Source organism: Dasypus novemcinctus, chromosome 12 (assembly GCF_030445035.2).
Source record: "Dasypus novemcinctus isolate mDasNov1 chromosome 12, mDasNov1.1.hap2, whole genome shotgun sequence".
NCBI lineage: Eukaryota > Metazoa > Chordata > Mammalia > Cingulata > Dasypodidae > Dasypus > Dasypus novemcinctus.
Window position 1 is genome coordinate 60,547,930 of NC_080684.1, and position 25,986 is coordinate 60,573,915.

General features: G+C 35.9%; 1 protein-coding gene across 6 annotated transcripts in view; it reads left to right on the plus strand.

The window, feature by feature from the left end:
- NAV3 (neuron navigator 3) overlaps positions 1–25,986 on the plus strand; it is an 894,692-nt gene that overhangs the window by 638,651 nt on the left and 230,055 nt on the right. For all 6 annotated transcript variants that reach the window (XM_071218968.1, XM_071218967.1, XM_058308465.2 and 3 more), the window contains 2 exons: positions 13,196–13,313; positions 13,962–14,014. In XM_071218968.1, coding sequence (XP_071075069.1) covers positions 13,196–13,313; positions 13,962–14,014 — 171 coding nt within the window. The remainder of the gene's footprint in view (positions 1–13,195; positions 13,314–13,961; positions 14,015–25,986) is intronic.

The following is a 25,986-nucleotide window of genomic DNA, read 5'->3' on the forward strand; positions in this document are numbered from 1 at the left end:
ATTAATATTCATTTTTTAAAAAGATGTATTTATTTACTTAATTTTCTCCTCCCCCTTCATTGTCTGCTCTCTGTGTCTGTTTGTGGTGCACTCTCTGCGTCTGCTTGTCTTCTTTTTAGGAGGCACTGGGAATCGAACTCGGGACCATCCATGGTGGAGGGAGGCGCCCAGTCACTTGAGCTGCATCTGCTCCCTACTTGTTGTGTCTCTCATTGCATCTCCTTATTACATCATCTCATTGCATTTTTTTCATTGCATCATCTAATTGTGGTCTTCGCACCACATCATCTTGTTGCATCAGCTTGCCGCGCCAGCCCATTGCATCAGCTTGCTGTCTTGCTTGTATTCTTTATGAGGCACTGGGAACTGAACCTGGGATCTCTCATGTGGGAGGTGGGTGTCCAACTTCTTGAGCCACATCCATTCCCAATATTCATGTTTACATCAATCTTGAAACTTGGATTTTTAAAAATTATTTCATGAACAGTCACCATTATTAGTGATGTAAAAATGAAGAAATATACTATTTGAGTTAAACCATTTAGTGGGTGGATCTATATATGTGTTGCATTGAAACATGTTACATAAACTTTTAAAGAGTTTAATTCGTAATGCTACCATATAACCTTCAGCCCACTGAGATTTCTGGAAGAAGGATCTGCAAGAGCTGTGGGATTTGACTCCATGGATTTCCTGCTCAAGTCAGTCTGTAACAGCAGATTAAGATCTACTCTGTGGTAGACTTTTGAAATTGACCAAATATAAATGTTATATTGTGATTTCCTGAACTTCTTTGTGTAACATTTCCTACTGCTTTTGGATTTTTAGTCATAAAAATGAGGTATACAAAATTATAGCTTTTTAAAAGCATATAAGTGAACTCACCTCTTAAGCTTCTGTTTCTATACAATAGGTATTAATAAAAATATTTCTGCCAATTCAATGTAAATTCAAACACATCTATTTTCAAACTTAGTATTTAAGGAAAACGCTCACTCAAGTCCAGATTCTTCCCCTTGCCTTGTGCATCTTTTCTCTCTTGAGTGATCTGGGCTGCGGAGTATGGCAAAGCTGGTTACTTATTTTCGTGGCATCATGTTCTTTGCCATCAGAACCTGCCAACATTCTTGTCTAGTAAGTGCTTAAATATATGATGCCTGTTAGATTTGAGTTATCATAATCTGTCCTCTTATATTTTGTGTACTTTCTACTTCTGTATCAGTTCTACTCATCCTTTCTCTTCCTATTTCAAGGATTTTCTAAGATTGCTGGCTTTCTCTCAAACGATCCCATGTGGATTTCAGGTGTTACCAGATTTTGTCTAGATTCTTGACTATGCTGCAGAAATGAATTTCAAGAGCACATCAAATGACCAGTAATTTAGTAAGGTATGGAGGGAAGATAAATGGAAGAAAATAACAGATCATAGATCCCAGGTAGAGAGGAAGGGGCTGAAAATCGATAAAGTGGGCTAATTTACAGACTATATGTTCCCATTATAGATTATAAATGACCAGGTTTTACTTGCATGTTGATCCATGCAGGGGAGAAGGCAGCCAGAATTGGGATTCAAAGGGGAGAGAGAGCGAGCTCAGGCTTTGCACCTGCTTTCTGACCATTATTATTCCATCCCTTTGCTAATGACAGGGGAGCAGTCCCAGCTTTTTGTTGTTTTGATTGATCCTCCCCGCCCCACCCCACCCCCCAGTTCCCCATGAGGGCCCAATGATAAAGTCCTTGGGGAATATCCTGGGCTTCTCCTGGCTTCCAGAGGAAGTCTTGTTCTGAATGACAGAATCTTGGGGAGGGTCTTTCAGCAGCCATCTAGAGGGTATCAACATCCACATGGACATCTTGCCAGGTTCCAGATCTGTCTAATGTTTCCCTATCTTACTAGCCTGTTTCACTCCCCCCTCACCCCTCCTCACCCTTAAAGGGGTGCTGGAGGGAGATGGTCATTCTTCTGTAATCATTTCCTGCCGGTTAGGGGCAGTAGGCCCTAGTTGACAAGGTGTAAAACTCTCTGACTGCTCTATTTCAATCAGAGGAAGACAGATCTGGCATCCTGGGCAAATTTGGATGAAGTCTCCATATGGCTAATGAGATCTTGATTCTAGAAGAAATAGACTTTATTAGAATTTTGAAAATATATGGTCTCATTAAGAGGATACTGGACCACAAAAGTAGAAAAGGTCAGTGCCTATAAAGGCTGCATCTCCCTGACATTAGTGGGTTTTATTTTGCAGGTTTTGAATACTGTTTAGGACTATTTCAGGATAATGTACATAGAGATGACATTCTTCCTTAAGGAAAGGACATACTCTTCCCTGTACAGCAGTTAGCATGTCAAGTGCCCTGCAATTTTGCATCACCACAGCAGCAAGAGAGTCTGCTTGCTGTTTTAGAGCTTCTAAGGCATAACTGATTTCATTTATGCTGTTATTTAGCTCTAGGGAGTGATTGAAATAGATAATAGGGTTTGGTATAAATTACCAACCCCAGTTTTCAATAGTGGTGCTTATGCCTATAACAGCCAAGAGAAGGATGAGACGACACATTGCCTTTTTCAAATGAAAACAGACAAGGGTTTTTTAAGGGTGATGGATTAGAGACCCAGACAATACTTAGCTTTGTTTCTTGAATAAGTATTTCAGGCCATCCAATGGCTGGGACTTGTACGACCCATCAGGTACTTCTTTAGTCAGTACTTCCTTGGGCAGCTGGCTTCACTTGGGATAAGTCCACCCAGCTGGCAATTCCTTTAACTTTAACAACTGTAAGAGTGCTTAAAACCACAGGATAAGGTCCCTTCATTTAGATTCTAATTGATAGTAAGGGCTGTTTTCTTGCCAAGTTTTTATCAGAACCTGGTATGCAGGTCCTGGATGAGAAAAGATCGTCTATGGACCATCTCAAAGGGGCTAAGTTGAAGTGGGTCCTAGCCACCTTGTTTGCTGTTTCTTGCTGGTGGGAAAATGTTTACCCCTGGTCGGATGTCATGTGGGTTTGCTAGTCCTTCCAAGGATAGGAGTGGAACTGGTTCTGGATGAGGGCTAGGAGGAGAACTGGGCCAAGAATATCTTCCACCTGGCATGGGGTGAAGATGGAGAGGTCATCCCCAAGTTAATTTGGTGGCTTTTTAAATTAAAAGGGCTGTTGCCCCCACTGCTCTCAGGCAAAATGAAGGCCCAGTTTGAATATACAAGAGAGTTTGACAGTGCTGAAGTTTATCTCTTGATTTTTATACACTTTTTAAACACTTCCAATGCAATGTGTAACACATAAAATGAACTTTTTAATACTTTGCTTCTTGCTTCTACACTTTTACCATAAAGATGTTAATTAGCAGGTATTTTACTTTAGCAGTAGAGAAGAAACTACTTTTTCCATTTATTAAAAAATGAAAACTGAAGATTCCCAATGGAATCAAGGTAACTTTTCATTATCAGCACTTGAACATGCACATTCCAGACAGGTTTCACTGCTATGAAGTTACTTTTTGCCATTAATATCATAATTCTTAGTTATAGTTTCTAGTAAATTTTTATGTTAAGGTGAATTGGGTACCTTTATTAACTAAGCCTCAAGAATTTTATTAGGAACAGCTTTGCAAAGTTCCTCTGCTTTCCTAGCAGTTGAATCAATTCCACATGTGATTTATACATTACTCCACTTGTAAGACAGTATCGACATTTAAAGACTCATTTTTAGGTTACCTTTCACCATTATCCAATTTGTCCAGGTGAACCCCAAATCTGATTTCCTAGGTGCTAGCAAACTGACAAAGTTAAACACAGATTTTAAAGTTGAACACAAAGTTAATCACAGATTAAAACAGAAGAGAATTTTATACCCTTAGCATTTATATGAACTGTTTGATTTTAATTGATAGCACATGGAATTTCTTATTTTCCAGGAGAGGTTTAGTAACCAGTCTGGATCTTGATTTCTATTCACACCTTTTATAGGCACAACTGAGTTTTAAACTAATGAAAGTTTGAGGTATATTTCCTCATTTATTTAAGGAGATACGACATAAGGTTTCTGGGCCTCAGATCTATCTGTCCTCTTTTTTTACACTCATTTAACTGGATTTCAGGGTTTCATATAGACGCTGCTCTTGGCTATACTGTGGTCACATGGACCAGCAGCAGGTAGAATTTCCTGATTCCTGAGAAGAGACTCCTATGGAAAGTTCGCTGGTATGCTAGAGGCTGCACCCTTTATTCTAGAAAGAATGAAGAAGCACTTTTTAGTCGACGGATTTGGTGTCCCAGAGTCCTAGTCTGACTAGTATGTTCAGCACTTCACACAATTTGAAGCTGATGCTCTGTTCTCAGCATCCTGAGAATTTTAATTTTCAGAGCCTGTCCTACAGGCGTCCCTGTAGGCAGCCTAAGTCCTGAGGGATGTCTGATTAAATTCCAGAGATCAGACCAATGTGTCCAAGCTGAGTTAGTGGGAGATGTTCTGAGAAGTTGCCTTAAATCAAAGTGCCTGACATAAGTCTCAGGGGATATCTGACTGCCCTCTGAATGGAAGGGCCCAAAGAATGGGCGCCATTCAGACTTTACTGCTCTGGTTGTCGGCACCCTACATTCCAGGGTCTGAGATTGACTGCACAGTACCTAAACAGAAGTTCCTGAATTAAACCTCAGGGAACGTTTGGCTGCTCTCTGATTCCTACCACCCCAGGAATCACAGAACCCCCTGCTGCCGACCATTTCCAGGGCTGTTCTAGACTTGGAAGACTACTGACCAACAGATCGGATGTCTTTCAAGCCGAATATTGCTCCTTCCTGGAAGGGGCAAAAAGTTTCTTTCTTTTCTTACAGAGGTCTTTAAAGCCTTCCTAGTCTAGGAGTTTCCCAGTTAGACCAGCCATCAAAAGGCCATTAAGTGATTAGAGATCAATTGTTCTAGCTAATAGGCCTTCTAGCCTTGAGGCAATAACTTCCTTGTTAGCAAAGGCATTTTCAGTTTTAAAGTTTTTAAGATGTTCCAAAGCACTTTAACACAAACCTGTAATGAGAGATTTCAGTAGCAATAAGTAGGAAGGTAAAAAACGTGAGTAAAAGTTAATTATACAAGGGTATCCTGGCCTGTGACTCCCCTGGGGAAGGGAATTCCCACAGCATCCATTTTGGCCTGCTTGCCCCTTCCTAGAAAAGTGGGCCTGCAAAGGCATGGACCCATGAAGATCCCCCCTCCCAGGTAGGAGAAGGCAATGATCCCCAGCCCTCAGGGCAGAGCCCACAACTGCTAAAAAGGATTGAAAGAGTGACACAGTGAGCCCCTGTCTTGCACCCCAGTCAGCTCTCATAAGCCTGGGTATGCAGCATGGATGTGGAGAATTCTTATGTCCCAGCCTCTTCCCTCCCAGGATTACATGCTGTGGGGGCTCGTAGGCAAATCCGTTTAAAATGGAGAACCAAAGGAAGGCATTAAATAGGCTGTAGGCCATAGTTTCACTCACCAATAAGCTCCTGGTATGGCTTGCCTATTATATTACTGGATTTTGTCTAGGTTCTTGACTATGCTGTAGAAATCAATTTCAAGAGCATGTCCGGTAAGTTAGGCCAGTAATTTATTCAGGTATAGAGGGAAGAGAAATGGGACAAAATAACAAATCATGGATCCAGATAGAGAAAAAGGGGCTGAAAAGTGATAGAGGGCTGATTCACAGAATTCAATTTCCCATTATAGATTATAAATGCCCAGGTTTACTTGTGCGTTGATCCATGTAGGGGAGAAGGTAGCCAGAATTGGGGAACAAAAGGGAGAGGGAGTTCAGGCCTTGTACCTGCTTTTTGAATCATTATTATTGCACCCCTTTGCTAATGGCAGGGGAGGAGGTCCAGCTGTTGGCTGTTTTGATTGATTACTCCCCCCTCAATTCCCCATGATGGCCCAATGATAAAGTCCTCTGGGAATAATCTGGGCCTCTCCAGGCTTCTGGAGAAAGTCTTGTTCTGAATGGCAGAATCTTGGGGAGGGTCTTCCAGCAGCTATTCTGGGGATATCAGTGTTCACATAGACTTCATGCCAGGTTCCAGATCTGCCTAATGATTCCCTATCTTACTAGTCTGCTTTGCAGGGACTTAGGGAAAAAGGGTACTTTCCTAAACAGTTGTGGTAGAATTTGTGTTTTGTGAGTCCATTCTCAGGCCCAAATGTTAGTATTTAATAAAGCCTAGGGATGGGGCCAGTTGGGTCTATTCTCAGGACCTTGCCTTCCTTACAGTTTTTTCCCTCTACCGGTTTTTTTTTCTTCGTGGGGAAAGTACTCTTACATCATTGATCATTTTTACCTAATCAACCATTTATTTAAATTAATGCATTAAGTTCTTTGCTGCCTTCTAAGAGGCAAAATCTCAATTCTTGCCATTGAAATCCTTGGTTGTCAAGAAAATGTATTGCTGCTATGGCTTTCACTATTCTATTTGGCTTCTCAAAGGCAATAATTTTAATATATCAGGGCACAATGCTTATATGAAGATATTGCTATTGTTTGACTGTTGGGGGGGAAAGTAATGGGTACAAATAAATCCAGGGCTAAAGTCACCTGAGCTTAATACTTAAAGTTGTCTGGGTACACTCATATTTTCCAATCAGATTAGTGGCTTCTATTCAAATGGACTCTTGAATAATGAAGTTGTCTTTCTTCTATTCTTCCCATTTATTGGACTATTTAGAACTAATTAAAAAGTGCCATGGGAAAGCAATAGTCTCTTCAACAAATGGTGTTAAGGAAATTGGATATCCACCTGGAGAAGAATGAAGTTAAACTCCTTATCTCAAACCAATCAATTCAAAATGGATCAAGGACCTAAGTATAAGAGCTCAAACTATAAAATTCTTCGAAGATAACATAGGGGCAAATCTTCATGACCTGTGATTTGACAATGCATTCTTAGATATAATATGAAAAGCAGCAGCAACAAAGGAAACAGATAAATTTGATAACATCAAAATTTAAAACTTTTGTTGCATGTAAGGCAATTATCAACAAAGTGAAAAGAAAATGTACAGCATAGTAGAAAATAGTTTCAAACCCTATATCAGAAAGGACTTAATATACCCCCCCTCTATATATATGTAACTCCTATAACTCCACAGCAAAAGACAAGCAACCCAATTTTAAAAATGAGCAAAGGACTTGAATAGACATTTCTCCAAAGATATAAAAATGTCCAATAAACATGTGAAAAGATATTTAACATCATTTGCCGTTAAGGAAATGCAAATTAAAACCACAATGAGATACCACGTCACACCCATAAGGATGGCTATTATGTGGAGAAATTGGAACTCTCTTGTGCTGTTGATGAGAATGTAAATGGTACAGCCAGGGTGGAATGAAATAGGGAGATTCCTCAAAGAGTTAAATACAGAATTACTGTATGACTCAGCAATCCTACTTCTAGCTATATACAGAGAGAGTGAAAAATAGGGTCATGAAGAGATACCTGTAAACTATTGTTTATAGTAGTATTATAAACAAAACAAAAACCTGGAAACAACCCAAGAATCAATAAAAATGAGTGGATAAACAAAATATATATGCACATAATGGAATATTATTCAATCATAAGAAAAAATGAAGTTATAAGACATGCTGCAACATGGAAGGACCTTGAAAACATTATGTTCATGATATAATCAAGACAAAACAAAAAAAATTGTGTGAAATCACTTATAACTAGAAATAGCACTTCCACAAAGCTTACCCAGGTAAGGAGAATGGGACTGGGGAGAGGGGAGAAGAGGGAGTGTTTTTAAAAATAAAACTAAAAATTAAAAAGAAATAACCCACCAAAACATCAATCATTGTTTTTCCTTGTGGAGTTTATGTACCTCAGTGCAGTGTATTGACATAACAAAAATGTTTGCAATCTTTGTTTTTATATTGAGTGTCAGGTAGTTATAAAACATTCATCAAGTGATAAAATAAATAATGGTTAAAGGAAACTGCAGCTTGCAGTGGTAAATGTATGAACCTACATGTAGACAGTGTGTTACATTATTAGTAGAGAAAAATCAACCAAGAAGAATCAAAGGAGATCTTCTTCTGATGTTATGTTACTATGACAGATTAACTAGACAAAAGAAATATGGTGTCATGTATATTGTCTTCTAATCTTCTATTTGACCCTACTACTTTATAATGAAGAATAAGTACTCTAATAGAGATATTATGGGAAAAAAAAGACTAAACCAACTGGTCATTACAACTTACAGCAGTTTTTCTAAATTAGTTAGGATAAATATACCTGGGCAAGATTTAACAAGGATAATAGTACATTATGTTAGAAAACATCTCATCATAATTATTGTACATATATGCCATAATAATATATATTATGGGGCATTAATTTTAACATTTCACAAATGTTAGAGAAAGGCCATGTTTTATTGTTTTTTTAAAATCAATTTTATTGAAACATATTAATAAAACATACAATTCATCCAACATGTATGGTCAATGTATTTGATATAATCACATAATTGTGCATTCATCACTTCAATCATTATTAAAACATTATCATTATTTTAATAATAAAAAAAATGCATCACCCAATCTCTCTATGCTTCTCTGCTGTATTTAGCTGCTCTTTCTGAGTATTCTTGCACATTTATTTATTTCTAAGTAGTTGTATTGATATATATTCACATACAATATGATCTGTCCAAAGTGTATAATCAATGGTTTTTAATAAAATCACAAAAAAAATAAAAAATAAAAATAAAAATAAAATCACAATGTTATACATTCATCAACACAAAAAATTTTGCTTGAAGACTGTCCTACTAACATACACCTCATCCTTATCCTCTCTTCCTTCAGTTTGAAGATACAACAATTTAAAAGATGGATTAATTTAAATTTATGAAATATTTTAAAAATATGTATATAATTTATCTTGTAATTGTTTATATTTCCCCATCTAGATCATAACATCTTTTTGGAAGGTACTGGCTTCCCCATTCTTGTGATTTTCTTGAAGGGCCTCTTATATCTTAACAGGGCATGCACAATAGGTACACAATGCTTGTTAGAATAAATAAATAAGGTGCATAGACTTATTTTTAATGGAGATTTATTTTAAATAGTCCGAATTGATTTAACTGATTCTATCTAAAGTTGTAACCATGGTCTGAGCAAGTTTCAGATGTTGGGGAAGCTGGATGAGTTCAAGCACTTAGATATGGCATTCCTTTGGGAAAAACCCTGACCAAGTCAAAAATGATTAGTGAGCTAAATTTGGAGGCCTTCCTGACTAGATCTTGAAGTGAACCAGCTTGTTTCCCAATTATTTTTTCACTTAACTCGCAGGAGTGATTTGGATAGAGGCTGAGACACTCTTGAAATGTATTTGGAGAAAGAAAGTATTTTGATTTTCATTTTTCATACATTCCACTCTGTTATTTAAATAGATATTTTCTTCCATAATTTAATGCCTTCCCTGAACAAAATCCACGTGACGTAGTACTTGACGGAGGTGGTGTCACATTAGCGATATTGCAGGCCTGCATGAGAACATGGCGGCCAAGCATTTCCTTCATTTGGATGACAGGCAGATGAGTGACCCTGTGAACTAAAAGGCAGGAGGAGTCAGCGATTCAAGTGTGAGAAGAGGAACACAGTTTCTTTAGCCTTTTACAGTCGTCCTCTCAATTATTTTTGTGAAAACTTCAAGAAATACTTTTTGAAAAGCTATCATAACAAAATAAAGATTGAGGCAATCTTAAAAATAATATTTCTTCAGTACAAACTCTGGCTGACAATTTGTAAGTCCTATCTTATTAAACAACACCCTTATTTTTTGAAAGTAATACTTTTATCTTTATATAGTAGATTAAATTATATGACCCAATTTAGAGAGGTTCATAATATTAATCTACATCCCTGTAGGTGTGAACCCATTGTAGATAGCATTTCCTGAAGATGTTATTTTAAATTACGGCGTGACCCTACTGATGGGCTTATATCTTAATCAGGATTACTGGAGTCATTTATAAGCAGAAGAAATTCAGATATGGTAAGGGAAAGCCAAGGGGAATTGCTGTACTCTGGAAGTCAGTAGAACCGAAGAACGGAGGGCACAAGGCCGTGTTAGCCGAGGCCATGTTACAAACCAAGGAACCCCAAGGACCACCAGCAAGTGGCACCTGAGCTTTATTTTTTTATTGATTGATTTTTTTAAAGACAATTATTCCTTCCCTGCCCCTCCCCTCAACCTCATTTGTCTGCTCTCTCTGTCCATTTGCTGTGTGTTCTTTTGTTTCTGCTTGTATTTTTGTCAGTGGCTCCGGGAATCTGTGTCTCTTTTTTGTTGTGTCATCCTGCTCGTCAGCTCTCTGTGTGTGCGGCACCATTCCTGGGCAGGCTGAGCTTTTTTCACACAGGGCAGCTCTCCTTACGCAGTGTACTCCTTGAGCGTGGGGCTCCCCTACACAGGGTACACCCCTGCGTGGCAGGGCACTCCTTGCGCGCATCAGCACTGCACATGGGCCAGCTCATCACACAGGTCAGGAGGCCCTGGGTTTGAACCTTGGACCTCCCTTGTGGTAGGTGGTTGCCCTATCCATTGGGCCAAATCCACTTCTGGCACCCGAGTTTTAGAGACTTTAAGAAAGTATCACTGTTCTAATGCCTGGATGTTCACTTCTAGCCTCAAAGCCATGAAACAATAAAATACCATTGATTAAGTGAACCCTTTGTGTGGTATTTGTCATAGCAGCTTGGAAAGTGAAGGCACCTTATTTTAAAAAATGAATACATCTTGTTTTAAAGATGAGGAACCTGAGGCTTAGAAAGGATCCCTTGGTAGTAAGTGGTGGTTCTGGGCCTCAAAGCCAGGTCTGACTCCAGAACCCTTGCTTGTCATCTTTGTTCCATCCTTTAAAATCAGTCCAGTGACTTTTGTGGCTCATTGCCTTTGCAGATGACTTGGCTCAAATCAAGACTGTTTTGATATGAAGTTTCTGCTAGAAGGCTAATTGATTAATGCCAACATTTGAATATTGTATAGTTAAGAGGAAAGTGTTCCAAACAGGGTAAATCCTTATACCTGGATATAAGGGTAAGGATATAAGGGTAAATCCTTATAAAAAGACAATTTTACAATAATTCGAAGTAAGTGAAATTTTTAATGAGGTAATCATCACCACATAAGATGGTCTGCATTTGTTTTCAAATTCTCAATGCACTGCTGCAAGTGATTTTTCTTCTACCTTAGTATCTTCAAAAGAAAGAAGATCATGGGTGTGGAAAGGGGAGATGTAATTTCCCTATCATATATATTTTTCTTATATCACTGATGTCTCCAATAATTTATGTTCTTCAGGAAACTTAATCACCATTTGCATTAAGATATCACTTTGTATTTTATAAACAAATAAATACTCTTCTTTCTATGTTGTAATTTTGGAATGATTGCCCCTAGAATCCATCAAAAAATGCAGTCCCACTTCTATATTTTAGTCCTAGAAAACTATTAACATGAGAGTGCGCAAAGATAGCATAAATAACCCTGTTCTACATATGTAAGGCTGTTTCTTACAGCATTAGCTATAATAGAAGCATGCTTAGACAAAGTAAATATTCTTCAGTATAAGGATTGATATTAGGCATAATCAAATGCCAAAAATCATGAAATAAATATATGTGAAAGACTATTAGAAAAGTTATTAAAGTATTGTTACATAAAAAGTTGAAACTGCAGAATATGTCAATTTTGAGTCAAATTTGGTTAAAAATCCTACCAGATGTGTATATGTGCGTGTAATATGTAGTCTGGTGTTGTCATGGGAAAAAAATTACAACTATTCAAATCAAATTATTCAGAGATGTGCAGGGATTGCAAGTTGTGGTGAGACTTTTACCTCTTAGTTTTATACTCCTGATTAATTTTTTACAACAACGTGTATTGGTTCTGTTAAAGATAAAAAGCTGTTTTACAGTTTTACTTGATATTCAGTGTTCATGAATATTAGACTCACTTTACCTTTCTGTCCTGAATTGGCTTAATTCCAGGCATCCTGCCTTGGTTACAGTGTTTCCAACTGTGTCCTGGATTCCTTTGCCTCTCTACCTTTCTGCATTGCACAAGCCCTCTTCTGGAAAGGCCCTTCACTTCACTTCTTATATCCAGGTCCCATTATGTTCCCAGTTCTAATTCTATATATATGAAAATATATATATATATGAAAGCATTATGGAAGCACTAAAATATATATATATATATCCTATTTATTTTCCCTTCTTTATTCTCATTTCAAATTCTTTGTTCTTCTATTAAACCATATACCGTGTGCCTTGTAAGAAATTTACTAACACATCCTTATGAGTCTTCCATGAAATTGATATTCATACTTATTTCTTTACTTTAAAATAGTACTCTATATTATTACATGTACCATAACATTTGATAAATTAGTAACATTTTATTTTTGTGAAGTTTTTGTACAGTTTCAGCGTTTCTTCATTTCGTAATCTGTTGATTGTTGACAAGCCATTAACTCTAGGTTAAATAGCCAAACTGTGGCTTGCAATCCACTTCTCAATTATATATTATACTTTGTGTGGAATAACTTCATTTGCTACTACCTCTTTTCTCTCATATTAACACATTTCAAGAGGCTTAAATGGGAGATGACAGTCAAAATAAAATAACTTTCACAGTAATGCATTTATAATTACTTCGTTAAGTGATGCCAAAGTATTGTCCTGTGTAGTATCTCATATGACAGATTCAATAAAGTTTTCTCAGAGAAATAAATTTATATAGTAGGGTTCCTGTATAAATCCATCCAGGTGGTTTCAAACCTTTTACAAGGACAGGCAGGATTATTTTCAAAATGATAGAACCAGGAAAAAGTGAGAGAGCACCACACTGCTCTGCAACAGGAGTTTCCTCAGTAGTCATCCGGGAAAGGAGATTTTGCTTTGTCACAAGTGACTGGCCCCAAATTTTGAAACAGAATGAATCATCCTCTGTTGAAACAAGAGATAAGCAGGAGAAAGGGCTGTTTAAAAATTACTTTACAACTATTTCCTCTTGAGCTCTGACTTCTTAAACTGGAATGTGATCCAGAATAGCTTCCCTTTGAATCCAGCATTTGTCTTCAGTATTTTTATGTCTCTCTTTTCCTCACCCCATGTCATTTCTCCCCTCCCTCTCTTCAACAGATTTATACAGACTGGGCCAACCACTACTTAGCAAAATCGGGCCACAAGCGGCTGATCAAGGATTTGCAACAAGACATTGCAGATGGAGTACTGCTAGCAGAAATCATCCAGATAATTGGTAAGACCTGCCTTCTGAGAGAAAACCTGACCTCCTGTCCCCACCCACCTCCCCCGGGCTTTGGTGAACTACAATTCAAAGTTGAATGTGTATTGACTTTGTCCATGTGTCCTGAGATTAATGTAGCTCTCCCATGACTGAATTAAAATGTTTTTATAAGGCTATTGGGAAAAGGTAGTTTGGCCATACTTTTAAATGGGTAGAACGGAATCTTTACATATACTGAATTGTCAGAAATGAATGCTTCATTAAACCATATGTCTCCCATGTGTGGTTTTTTGTTAGCTGGAGTAACTCATAAACTCAGAGATTCCTTGAAACTGTATCCTGATCCAGCAGGGACATTTGTGAAAGGCTTCATGTCAGCAGTCATTTGGCACAGGCTAAAGAATTAGCAACAACTTCCTTCTCACTCTTTTTTTTTTTTTTTTTGCCTGATTTGTGCATATGGATTTGGTGGCTGTTAACAAGTTGTGTGTTCTTTAGTACATGGCTGGGGAGACAGAGTAAATGTGGAAGCAGCAATTTTGCTTGTTTTTGTTATTTTGAATTTTTTTTTTTTGGTCTCATTTGTATGACTGTATTTCACATCATCTCTTAAGCATGTCATTCTTTTTTTCTCCCTTTTATTTCACTTCTTGACTTTAGCAAATGAAAAAGTTGAAGATATCAATGGATGTCCTAGGAGTCAGTCTCAGATGGTAAGAATCAAATTTATTCTCAATAAATATTGCTTGTCTTCACTTCCATAATTGGCTGCATTTGTAAATGTAGTAGACATTTTTTTTCCCTGCACGTCTTTCTGCTTATTTCGGATACTGTTGATCACATTCTATCATATTTATTTCTAGGGTGCAATTTATGAACAAGTGATAGCATCAATGCAGTTGAGAAAGTATGACTCCTGTATAGCCTATCTTCAGTGTTTTATCAGCTTCTTGGCTTATTTTGTTCTGATGTCCTAGATAATTTGACTTTAGTGTTGAGGGCAATAAATCCCATTTCCAGTTTTAAGTGGAGTCTTTTAGTCTGAACAACCAGTTTGTAGAACAGAGCTTGCCATGTGTATTATAAAAAGTTTTTCCTTGTTCATAACAAAGTCCAATGTAAACACATGGACTCTTCAACATTTTTGGAAATAACTCCAGAGGCATGTTGCTGGAAGTTTTCTTAGCAGTGACTGATTATGAGATAGGATTATAACCTCTTTCACAAAGCCATTGATTTGGAAGTTGGTCTCTTACCCAGCCCTCTTGTATCTTTACTAAGGGGTAAAACTTGAAGTTTTATAGTAAGATCAAAGTTTAAGCTACTGCCATAAAAACCCATCCCTTTCTTTACTAGATAATCATAATTTAGTATTATAGGACCTGAAATACAAAAAAAATGCCTTAACTAAATGTACATCAGCCCAAAAGCAGGAATAAAAGCTAAAAATCTACACGATGGTACTCCCCAAAAACTCTTTTTAGCACAGAATAATCATTATCAATAAATTCAATGAATTCTTAATTGTCAGAGAATAAAAGAATGTGGAAAATGAACTTTTTTGACCTCATGACCTGCTTTTCTTAATATCAGAAAACTGAAATCCAAAATAACAAAAGAAATTTATTTTCAAAGCATGAATAACTAACAGGTCTGTTTTTTTAAAATAATAAACTCTCCAAAGACCTATTATAAATGTCATGAATCTGCATAGCTGTTATAAAAAAAAAAAACTATAAAAGATAGGGTCTCTGTAAAATACTTCAGTTTAGAGGAAATTTCCTGATCTAATTACTCTGGGCATGAATATAGCGCCATGGAAATTAATTATAGCTGTTCCCTGAAGTTTTACTGAGAGCAAGCTGAATTAGCATATGTTTAGACTATGCTGCATAATAGTTGTGTGATTTGAGGAAAGACATGTAACCTATCTGAGTCTCAGCTTTCTCATTTGTAAAATAAGCCCTATTAAGATGTGACCATGAGATGTGTATATGAACAGTCTTTACTAACTAAACTGATATTCAACTGCAAAATAGTACTACAATACTTTCACAATGTAACACCTGTTGAGAAATCTTTAGGGTTTTATTAAAAGCTCTTTAGTCCCTAAAAATACTGCTTCTTGAATCTGTCACTATTGGTTTTGCTTTCATTATTTCAACCTTGAGAATATATTGGGTAATATAAAGCATTTTGATAATATAGAAGCTCTTACCACTCTGCTATTGTTCCAATATTATTCTTGTTAAAGAGAATCTGATAAACAGGCAAGCTTGTACTTGATGACAGGAAAAAAAAAATCTCCAAGCCTCATAACTTTGGATAGATATCCGGTCCTTAGATATTTATCTAAAACATCTGTACCAAAAGCTTCTCCAAATCTGGGAAAGGATTCTAATGAGTATCAGACTATGTTAATTTTTTATTACTTCCTACTCCTTTTAGCCCCAAAATGTCATGTAATGGCTAGTATGCATGTTATTTTGATACATCTACTTCTGAGTTAAAAAAAATAGAAAAGATAAATCATGAGTAAAGCAAATGCTATAAAAAAAGATAGTTTTCCTGCCAAAAAATATTGGTCAGAATCACATTGCATTTTGAGTAAGAATGACTTAAATCCTCATTTTGTCTGATGTGGTTGAACTTCAAATCTGAAATTGGGCATGCCTTCACCTCAATATGTTAATTCAGAGCAGCACATTTAAAGTAAATATAATGTTTTTGGTTGATCATTTTGCCTTTGTTCTTGAGAACTGGCATTTGCACTATGTGATTAATGAATAAAAATTCCAGACTTTAACCAAGACACAAAACTAGGGGAGAGAAAATTATGGTAGCATGAGTAGGCTTATGAATTTCACATATTTGCTCCAAACAGGATGTAGCCTGTTTCATCATTGCATAACAATCAAAAGGTGCTGCTTTAGTAATAGTGAATGCTATCCTTGCTCACAGAACGACTTTGGCCACTTTTTTTGTTTGTTTGTTTATCTGGTCTTTTGTGGTCTTAGTTTGCCATTTGTGTTAATGAAATGTAAAGTATAACTAAGTCTGCTGCTGTTTCTACTCAAAATTGCCTTTATTTAAATTTCAAATTTGGTGACCTTAAGGAATCGTTTTAAGGTTTTAAGAATACAAATTATCTTTTGATAGTGCAATATATTGATAAATTCCCATAACAGCCAGGTAATTAATAATTAATACTTAACCCATAGTTACTGAGCACTTAAGGTTCCAGGTATTGGGACGCTTAATGAACTACACCTGAAGAATGGAGTTGTATTTAAATAAATAACAACAGCAGATAAGTATAAGCAAAACCAAAGCGACTGAGAAAGGGGTCAGATTTGTATATTCCAGAAAAAATTGAACTGGTTTGAACACAGTAAAAAAGTATTTGGAGTGGAAGACAGAAGCATGATCATGTAGGGCCCAGGTAAGGATTTGTATGTAATTCTAAGTTGATTGAGGAGTCTTTGGCAGCAGGACTGGGCATGATCTGATATAAATATTTAAAAGATTGTTCTGGATGCTTTCCAGGAACTATAGAAATAGTAAATCTTGATCTCCAGTTGGATATGAGCAATGAGGAATATTGGGAGTATGACGGGAGTTTTTTCAAGGAGGATAAATAAGCAAATACGGAAGAAGCAATATAGGTAGAGAAGAGAAGCTAAGAAAATGAGGCTCCAAATATTTATGAAAATTAATACAATTATGAACTTGTCTTTTACCAGTTACTAGCACTATTAGTGAGAGATTTCGATTCATAAGTATTCTAAGTATTCTAAGTTTTAAACTCATGGTTCTGTTTCATTTGAAATAAACTCATCTAGAAAAACAGAATTTAGTTTGTGAGAGCTTACTAAACACTATATTTATCCTCATCTAAAGATGAAGTTACTGATATGGATGACACCTGTTGAGTAGTTTCTAGGTGGGTGTTGTCAGGATTCAAAATATATGCTGCATGCCACAACTTTGGTGAGTTTAAATGAGGAAATAAGCTGGTAAACTATAAATACCTAGAATGTCCAGAATGCTCAGCAGATTAAAAATAGCAGGAAAAAATGTCCAACATTTATTTGAAATGTAGAGGCACAAGTGCAACGTTCTTAGACGAAAATGTAAGATATGTAGGAGAAGAGTTGCTTAGAAGACAATTTTTCCTTTATTTTAACAGACCATTATATCAAAGGCTCTTCATAAACACATATATTGGATTAGGAAATTTGCTTATGTGAAGTAGTTGTAAACCCAGAATTAGCTTATCTGGCATAGTTGAGGATCTGGCATTGTGGTTCACAGCTTGTCCTTTCTCTTTCCTGTCCTCTCCCTTTACTTCACCCTAGAAGCTCGGTTATTTTTCAGCCACATCCTTCAATTTATTTTCTATCATATCACTTATATGTTGCTTAAAATTTGCTGGTGTAAGGATTTTTGAAATGGTCATGACACTCATGAATTTTTTTATTCCTAGAAGATGGAAAATTAGGTTTCAGTCTTCTCTTTCTTCTTATTCTATATCCCAAAGGGTCGTGGCTTCCAGAATAAATACCGTTATGGATTTCAGAGTCATCTTTATTCTATTTCTATAGTTCATTGGACAGTGAAATGATTCTTCATATTGAAATTGCCTCAAGCTGTTATCATTATTCTGTCCTTTAAAGTTTTAATTCTTTCAGCCAATGCTTGTAATTGCTGTTCTTTTAAAGAATCTTTTTTGGTAAGATAAGAAGTTCTTACCCAAATAGGGAAGGGATAAAATATTGGAATGCTCTTAAAGGTTTAATGAAATCTTACGAATGGCATACTGCAGGAGCCTAGCACTGTGACTCAGAGGGGTGGAATATTGCTAAATTAGTCCATTCACATGATACCTCTGCCATTTTTGAAACTGTTCATCTTCTGGAATGGCTACAAAAAGATAGCTTAATGAAGACAAATGTTTTAATACAAATATAGGTCTGTTCTCCAAAGAAACATTAAGCAGAAGTTTCTACTTTGTGGTTTCCTTAGTGATTCATTATTTTCATATAGGCTCAAACTTTGGAAATAAGCATAAACTACTAATACTCAGAAACTTACATTTAAGTTATGAGAATATCACTGTGACAGTTTTTTTTTTTCAAATTGGCTTTGTGTATAGAAGTTGTTCTCTATGGTGCTAATTTAAAGTTCAAATTAAATAACTGATATAACATGGAGGCATTCAGAGGAAGTATGGTATCTTGAAAGGACAGTGATCGTAGGAAGTCTAATTCTATTTAACCCTGAGGGTGCGTGAGGACGGAAGTAGTCACTGATGAGGACCTCAGCTCATTGCTGCAATGAGGGAATTGGAGCGATGGACTCTAAAATCCTTTGCAACTCTGATTTGCTAGACTGATTTAGCAAAGCACCAAAAACCATGATTTCTCTTCAGAATTGTATCTTAGAATTCTATTTGGGTTTTCAATCTTTACAGGTTTTAAAAATCACTTTCATAGTACCATGAAGAAGATACCTCCTAAAATGTATTAAATTACAAAGAAGAACAGCAACATGAGAACTATTTTTTATAGGAAATAACTGACCTGCCATTCAGAAATTAAATAAATGCTAAAAATAACAGAATCATTTGTTATATTAACTTTATATTATAGAGTAAATATATTAAATTTTCTTATGATTTTTATAATATTTAAATTGGTTTTGTGTCATTAGTATGAGCAACCTAATTAGAATAAAATAATTTGTTTTGGTTTGGATTCCAACTTTCTTGAATATGTTTTCATTTTCTTTCTGGAGAGAAGATATAAGGATTAATTTTAAGAGCAATTAGTAAGCTTTGTAAATGTACCTATTACCATAGGCAAATACAGTAAATATTTCTTCTATGTATCTGAATACTGAGTACTTTTTTAACCATTTAGTATGCTCTTAAACTTGATTTTTTAAATACTTAAAAAGCTAAAAATTATTTCCCACTGATAAGCCATTATCAGTAAACACACAGTACAATCAAACTTAACATTAGAAAACATCCTTTCATAATTTTAGAGTATTTTTACTTCTCGTAATCTAGCATTGTTTAAGAACTTATTGCTCTATCTTTCCCAAATTTCCCCTACCCATCAAACTTAGCAGAAAAAAATTACTTATAATAATCAGTGGTAAAATATTGAATAGTAGAAAAAAATTTTAAATCCTAGATTAGAAAACAAAATACCAAAGTTGAGAGACTTTAAATATGAACTGTGATGCACTTGATAAATAATTTTATTTTAAAATTTCTCTTTAAGAGAAGAAGAAGAAGTGAAGGTAGGAGGAATCATGTTCGCTTGACCTCAGTCCAACCATTTAAAAAGTGTAACCTTGGATAATTTTTTTGAAATTCACGTATGTTCAAGCTAATTCCTTCATGAAATTATATTTAAAAGGTTGTGATAGTGAATTCAGTTAAACTGATTTGTGTGGAAAGACAGAGACAAAAATAATGGGACGCCTAGTTAAACTTTGAAAAATCATTTTGTCCTCCATCCTCCCGATTTTTATTAGCCATGTTTCGAACATAAGAAATATTGTAAAATCTTTACATAAAAATATATAATTTTAGAGATGGACCTGAAAGTTCAGCATTATCATCACCACATACTGATTTCATTTATTTATTGAATGCCAACTATATCTCTGGTGCTTTGCTTACATTTTTCATTTAGTCACCACAGCTAATATGCAAAGAACTGGGCTCAATGGGGCTACTTTTATCCCCTCATTTAGCAAATGGAAGAATAGGACTTGTACTCAAGTCTACCTGACCCCAAAATCTTGGCCTGATTGTTTTTAAACATATTAAGAAATAAGTTCAACAAAATAAGGCCTGGAGTTCAAGAGATTTGAATTTTAACACTTTATTATTATTGTAATTATTTTTCATGTTTTGGTTCAGATGACCCCCATGCAATATAAATAAACATTCTTCTTTTTTATTATTTGCTTCTTCCATATATGGCAGGAATATAAATTCTGGTGAGACTGGAAAAGTATAAGAGCAGATGAGATAATTATGTATAGATTTTATGCTGAAATGACACCTTGAGCTGGTAGTTACTTGTTATATGTAACTTGAGCCCTATATATATAAATATTATTTAGATTCAGAGCAACTTTATAACTTCATAAAAAAGCAGTAAGATTGTTTTGTTTTGTTTTTCCTGGAACATACCAAAAAGCACAAATTTATAGAAAACCAAAAGAGTACATCCTTAGGTCAGTGAATACTGATGCAATTTTTTACAATTTTTAATACTTTAGTTCGCAATGAGAATTTAATGTCAACTATAATTGACAAAAATATTCAATAGTATTCATTATTTTTTAATTACCAAGTCAGTTAAAGTGAACAAGTAGAATTTTGGACAAAAAGTATTTATATCTGATTAAATCCTCCTGAATTCTATATAACTGTATCTCTCTCTCTATATATATATTCACATGTAAATAAATGAATCTATTACATATGGTATTTTGTTATGCTAACCATCATCATCATCATGAGGATTAATTTGTGCCAAGCATGGAGCAAAGCATTATTATTAATGCTTCACATTATTAATCTTCATTATTAATAATCATTATTAATCTTCACAGAATATATTGTTGTTCGTACTATTTTCACACCCATTTTACAAATGAGGAAGCTGAGGTTTGGGGAAGGTAAAAAATTTGTCAAGTTCTCACAATATATACATTGAAACACCAAGATGCAAACCCAGATTTATTTGACTTGGAAAACCTTTAATTACTATAATGTAGTGCTTAATAAATAAACGCATTCCTTGTATTTTATCACCAAATGGTACAAGATATAGAACCAAATAAAAAAATGAGCCCAAGAACAAAAAAAATACGACCCCCTACCCCACTTCCTACCCTCAACACAGGCAAACTTAAGAGCTAGAGAATGAAACATGCAAGCCTTAGCATTGTAATGACATTGTAATTAAAGTGTGCCTTTCAAAACCCCAGAATCCATGGCCAGCATATCTGTATGCTCACAAGACTTATGTTTGCTAAAGCTGTCACCTGCCTTACTGAGTAGATCATTGAATTAATTTCCTGTGGTTGGTAGAACATATTATCATAAACTTGGTGACTTAAAACAAAGGAATGTTATTCTCTTACAGCACTGGAGACCAGAAATCTCAAATCAGTATAATGAGGCTGGAATCAAGGCATTCAAAGACCAAACTCCCTCCAAATGTTCTAGAGGAAAATCAGTTCTTTACCTTTTCCAGCTTCTGGTGGCTGCTGACATTCCTTGGCTCATGATCACATCACTCCAGTATTTGCTTCCATGGATACATCTCCTTCTTCTCTTCTGCCTTCTCTAAAATCTCCCTCTTTCCTCTCTTATAGTGATATATGTAATTGCATTTAGAGCTCATCAGGATAATCCAGGATAATCTTTCCATCTCAAAACCCTTAATTTAATAATATCCACAAAGACACTTTTTTGCCATATAAGAGAACATTCACTGGTTCCAATGATTAGGAAGGGGATATCTCTTTTTTTTCATTTTTGGCACGGGTGGGGGTTACTCTGCCTAGAACAGTCAGACCTCTAACCTCCAAAGATCTGTCTGTTCCACACGCAAAATACATTTACCCGGTCTTAACATTACTAAAAGTCTTAAGCCATTACAGTACAGCATCAAGACAAAATCTACAATCGCATCTAAAACTCATCAGCTTAGAAATCTGAACTTTCGTTATCTAGATCTCCTAAATCAGGTCTGGGTGAGCCTCTGAGTATGGGCCATCCTGCCTGGGGTTCTTCATCTGTGGACCTGTGAAACTAGAAAACTCTAGTTTATCTGCTTCCAACAGTCAATTTTTATAGACATGCCTATTCCAAAATGAAGAAAATAGAAGGAAGGAAGGAGTCCCTGTTCCCAAGCAGTTTCAGTATCAGTAGGGTATATTCCATTTTATTTCAAGACCTGAGAATACTCCTCTGTCCTGTGGGATCAAGACCCTGAACTTGGAATGAGTCTTTTTTTTTTTTCTTGAAGGATGGTTCATGTTCGCAGCTGAGTAGTTTTATCAGCCTGTTTCCTGCCTATAGCATATTGGGAGTCTGACAGCCTTTCTTCATTTCATACCATCTCTGTCCTTTTTAATCTAAGCTGGCAGTTTCTACTGGTATAACATTATAAAAAAAATCTTAAGAACCTTCCATGCGTGTCATGGGAGTCATGCCATAAGATAAGAGGATCTTCTACAGATCCTTCCTCGATAGCCCCTTTCTATTCCTGGCTTCAGCTGAGATGGTTGAGGGGATCTGTTAGTCACAAGCCTCATCTCCTCAGCATTAACAAAAGATTGTCTGGCTACACCTTTAACCCTTTCTCCAGGGCACACTTTTTTCCACAGTGAATCTCCTAATTTTAGTATTTTCTCCCCATCTGGATAGATTGAGAATTGCCTAAATCATCAAGTCTTGTTTCCTTTTTTGCTTCACAGCTTTTCTCTCAATTTATCTCTTTCTGCTCATATTTTATTATAAGCAGCAAGAAGGAATCAGATCACACCTTTAGGAATTAAATATTGAAGTTTATCACTCACAAATTCTGCATTCCACACAACTTTATGACAAATTCAGCTGTTTTCTACCATTATATAAAAGGATCTCCTTTCCTCCAGTTTCCAATAACATGTTCCTCATTTCCTTCTGAGCCTTCACTAGAAGCACCTTTTTTTTAAATGATTTATTTTGTTTATTTTTTCCCTCCCCCCTCATTGTTTTCACTCATTGTCTGCTCTCTGTGTCTGTTTGCTGTGTGCTTTCTGTGTCTGCTCGTCTTCTCTTTAGGAGGCACTGGGAACCAAACCTGGGACCTCCCATGTAGGAGAGAGGTGCTCAATTACTTGTGCCACCTCAGCTCCCTGCTTTGTTGTGTCATGTCTCTCATTGTCTTTCTTCTTTTTGTCTCCTTATTGGGTCATCTTGTGTCAACTTGCTTGCTGTGCCTGCCTGTTGTGCCAGCTAGCTGTCTTGCTCATCTTCCCCTGGAGGCACTAGGAACAGAACCTGGGGCCTCCTATGTGATAGGCAGGAGCTCAATCATTTGAGCCACATCCACTTCCCACTAGAAGCACCTTTAAAGTTCTTATTTCTACCAACAATCTAATTATGATGATAATTGTATTCTCTAAGCAGGCTTTCTCTACCACGTTCCTCACTTCCTCCTGGGCCTTCACAGGCAGAGTCTTTAACATCCATATTTCTTCCAACAGTCTGTTCAAGGCAGTCTAAGCTTATTCTATTATGCTTCTCAAACTTCTAGTCTCTAACCCTCCCTATCAATTCTAAAGTTACATCTACATTTTTAGATACTTGTTAAGCAGTACCATACTTCCAGGTATCAAAATAGTATTAGTTTCCTGTGGCTGCTACAAAAAATTACCACAAGCTTGGTGGCTTAAAACAACAGAAATTATTTTCTCACAGTTGTGGACTCCATGTCTCAAATCTGTATCGCTGGGGAAAAATCAAGGTGTTGGCAGGCCATATGCCCCTGGAGGCTCTAGGGGACGATTCATTCCTTGCCTCTTCCACCTTCTTGTAGCTTCTGGGATTCCTTGGCTTTTGGCCTTATCAGTCATTAAGATGTTAATTTCCTGGGTATAAAGAATTCATTGGACATTTGAGAAATAATTTGGAAGTATTTAAATCTTGTGAACTTTGAATATGTGTAAATTAAGTGGAGTTTGCCCATTATTTCTGTCTTTATCTTCATATTACGGAATTTCATCATTTCATGCAACCTAATACTTAGTGAGCACCTATTTTGTAACAGATGCTGTCCTTTCTACCTGCCCATAGGCTGGAGAGCTTGAGGGAGAGGGTGGAAATGACTTAGTCAGAATTATAGTGGTAGGGAGCTTAGGATGGTGGAAAGAAGTTCATTGGAAACTGGCAGGCTTGTGTTTGAATTCTGCCTCTGTTATTTATTAGTTTTGTCTAAATTGGTAAAAATTATGTTATCTCTCTGAGCATCTGTCGTGTGGGATAAACCATATCAACTTCTAAAGTTTATTGGGATAAACCAATAAACTTCTAAAGTTTATTGTAAAGTTGAAAAATGGTTTGCATGTAAATATTATGCTTGCTTAAAATTCTTTATAAACTTCCTTTGAGTGCTAGGTTGTTGTTTGAAGGAGAAGAAAATTGAGAAGTACCTTTCAAACTAGTATTCTTGCTTCCATTGTTGACATGTAGTACAGGGATTTTCAAACCACAGCTTGTATCCTTAGAGTTTTATGAAGTTAGTGGGTTACAACAGGCAAAATAATCAGAGATCATTACAGATCGTATGGGTGAAAATTGGTATGTGCTGTTTTTATTAGGATCTGTCAATAAATGTGTGTATGTACTGTGTCATCATAAAATTTATATTCTAAATGCAACAATGATAATTTCATTCATTTGCTTAAAGCATGTCCTTAGCTCCCTTAGATTTATGATCAAGCCCAGAACCTTAGCATGATATGGAATTAGTCCTTATCTAGCTCCTATTTATCTCCACAGCCCCACTTCCTGCTGTTTCAAGAATCTTGCTCCAGGAGGTCCTTTTGCCTTATCTCTCCTCATACACAGATTCTTCAAACCAACTTGAAGGCAACCAGCCTTTGGAGTAGCTGATTTTTTCATTGGTAAACAAGAAAGTTATAGAGAAAGATCTAGTGAACATTTGAACATCCCCATGTAGTTGAGAGCTGTCTCTCAACCATGGCTGGTTCTCATAATGCTCCTTTCTTGGGTTCACCTCATGCTACATCCCCTTACTTAGCTAACCCTTCCTACGTTTGTAGAGACTAGCAACAAAATGTGAGGTTTAAAGACAGGGTCTCAGGTTTTGACCTTTACTCACTGTGTGTGTCCTTTGGCAAGTTAATTCAATATTCTGAGAAGAATTTTCTCATTGTAAAATGTCAATTTCAGAAAAAATCTTTAAAACTATGCTACATAAATAAGTCTTAGCTACTAATAGCTTTCTCCTTTCCTACTTTCTTAGCCTCTGATCTTTAATAGTTCCTCTATGTACTTCTATGATCATAACATCCATAGGATTTATGTTGGACTTATCTCACTATCTTCTTTAAAACTATATTTTTTAATGAATGGGAAATGTCTCAATGAACTAATATTTGTTAAATGAATGAAAGAAAGAAAACATCATAAAAATTTTAACCAAAGCAAAATACTATTGCATTTTACTTTAATTTTTCATACAAATTTATTTCTGTTTAAAAATCTTTGTTTAAAATTTGTTTAATGTTATGAATTATACGATAGGATGAAAGTTTGCTGAACCATCTTACCTTTTTTTTGGTTGAAATCACATTTAGTTGCTCAGTTAATTTATATAATGACACTGGTAATACAAGTTTAGCATAAAATTAGGAAGTACAATCAAAAGTAGCACCAGTCACAAAAGTAGCCAATCAGAATTCACCATCTAGAAATAGAAAGACTGGTTTATATTCTTCTTGACATTCTCTATGTCTGATTCATAGCAGTTGTATCTAGTGCCTCAGACATGTCCTAACAAGGTTGCATTTCTTCTGTAGTGAAAAAGAAGTCATTGAAGGTGTATGTCTGCCACCTGGTATACAATTTTTTTACTTTTTA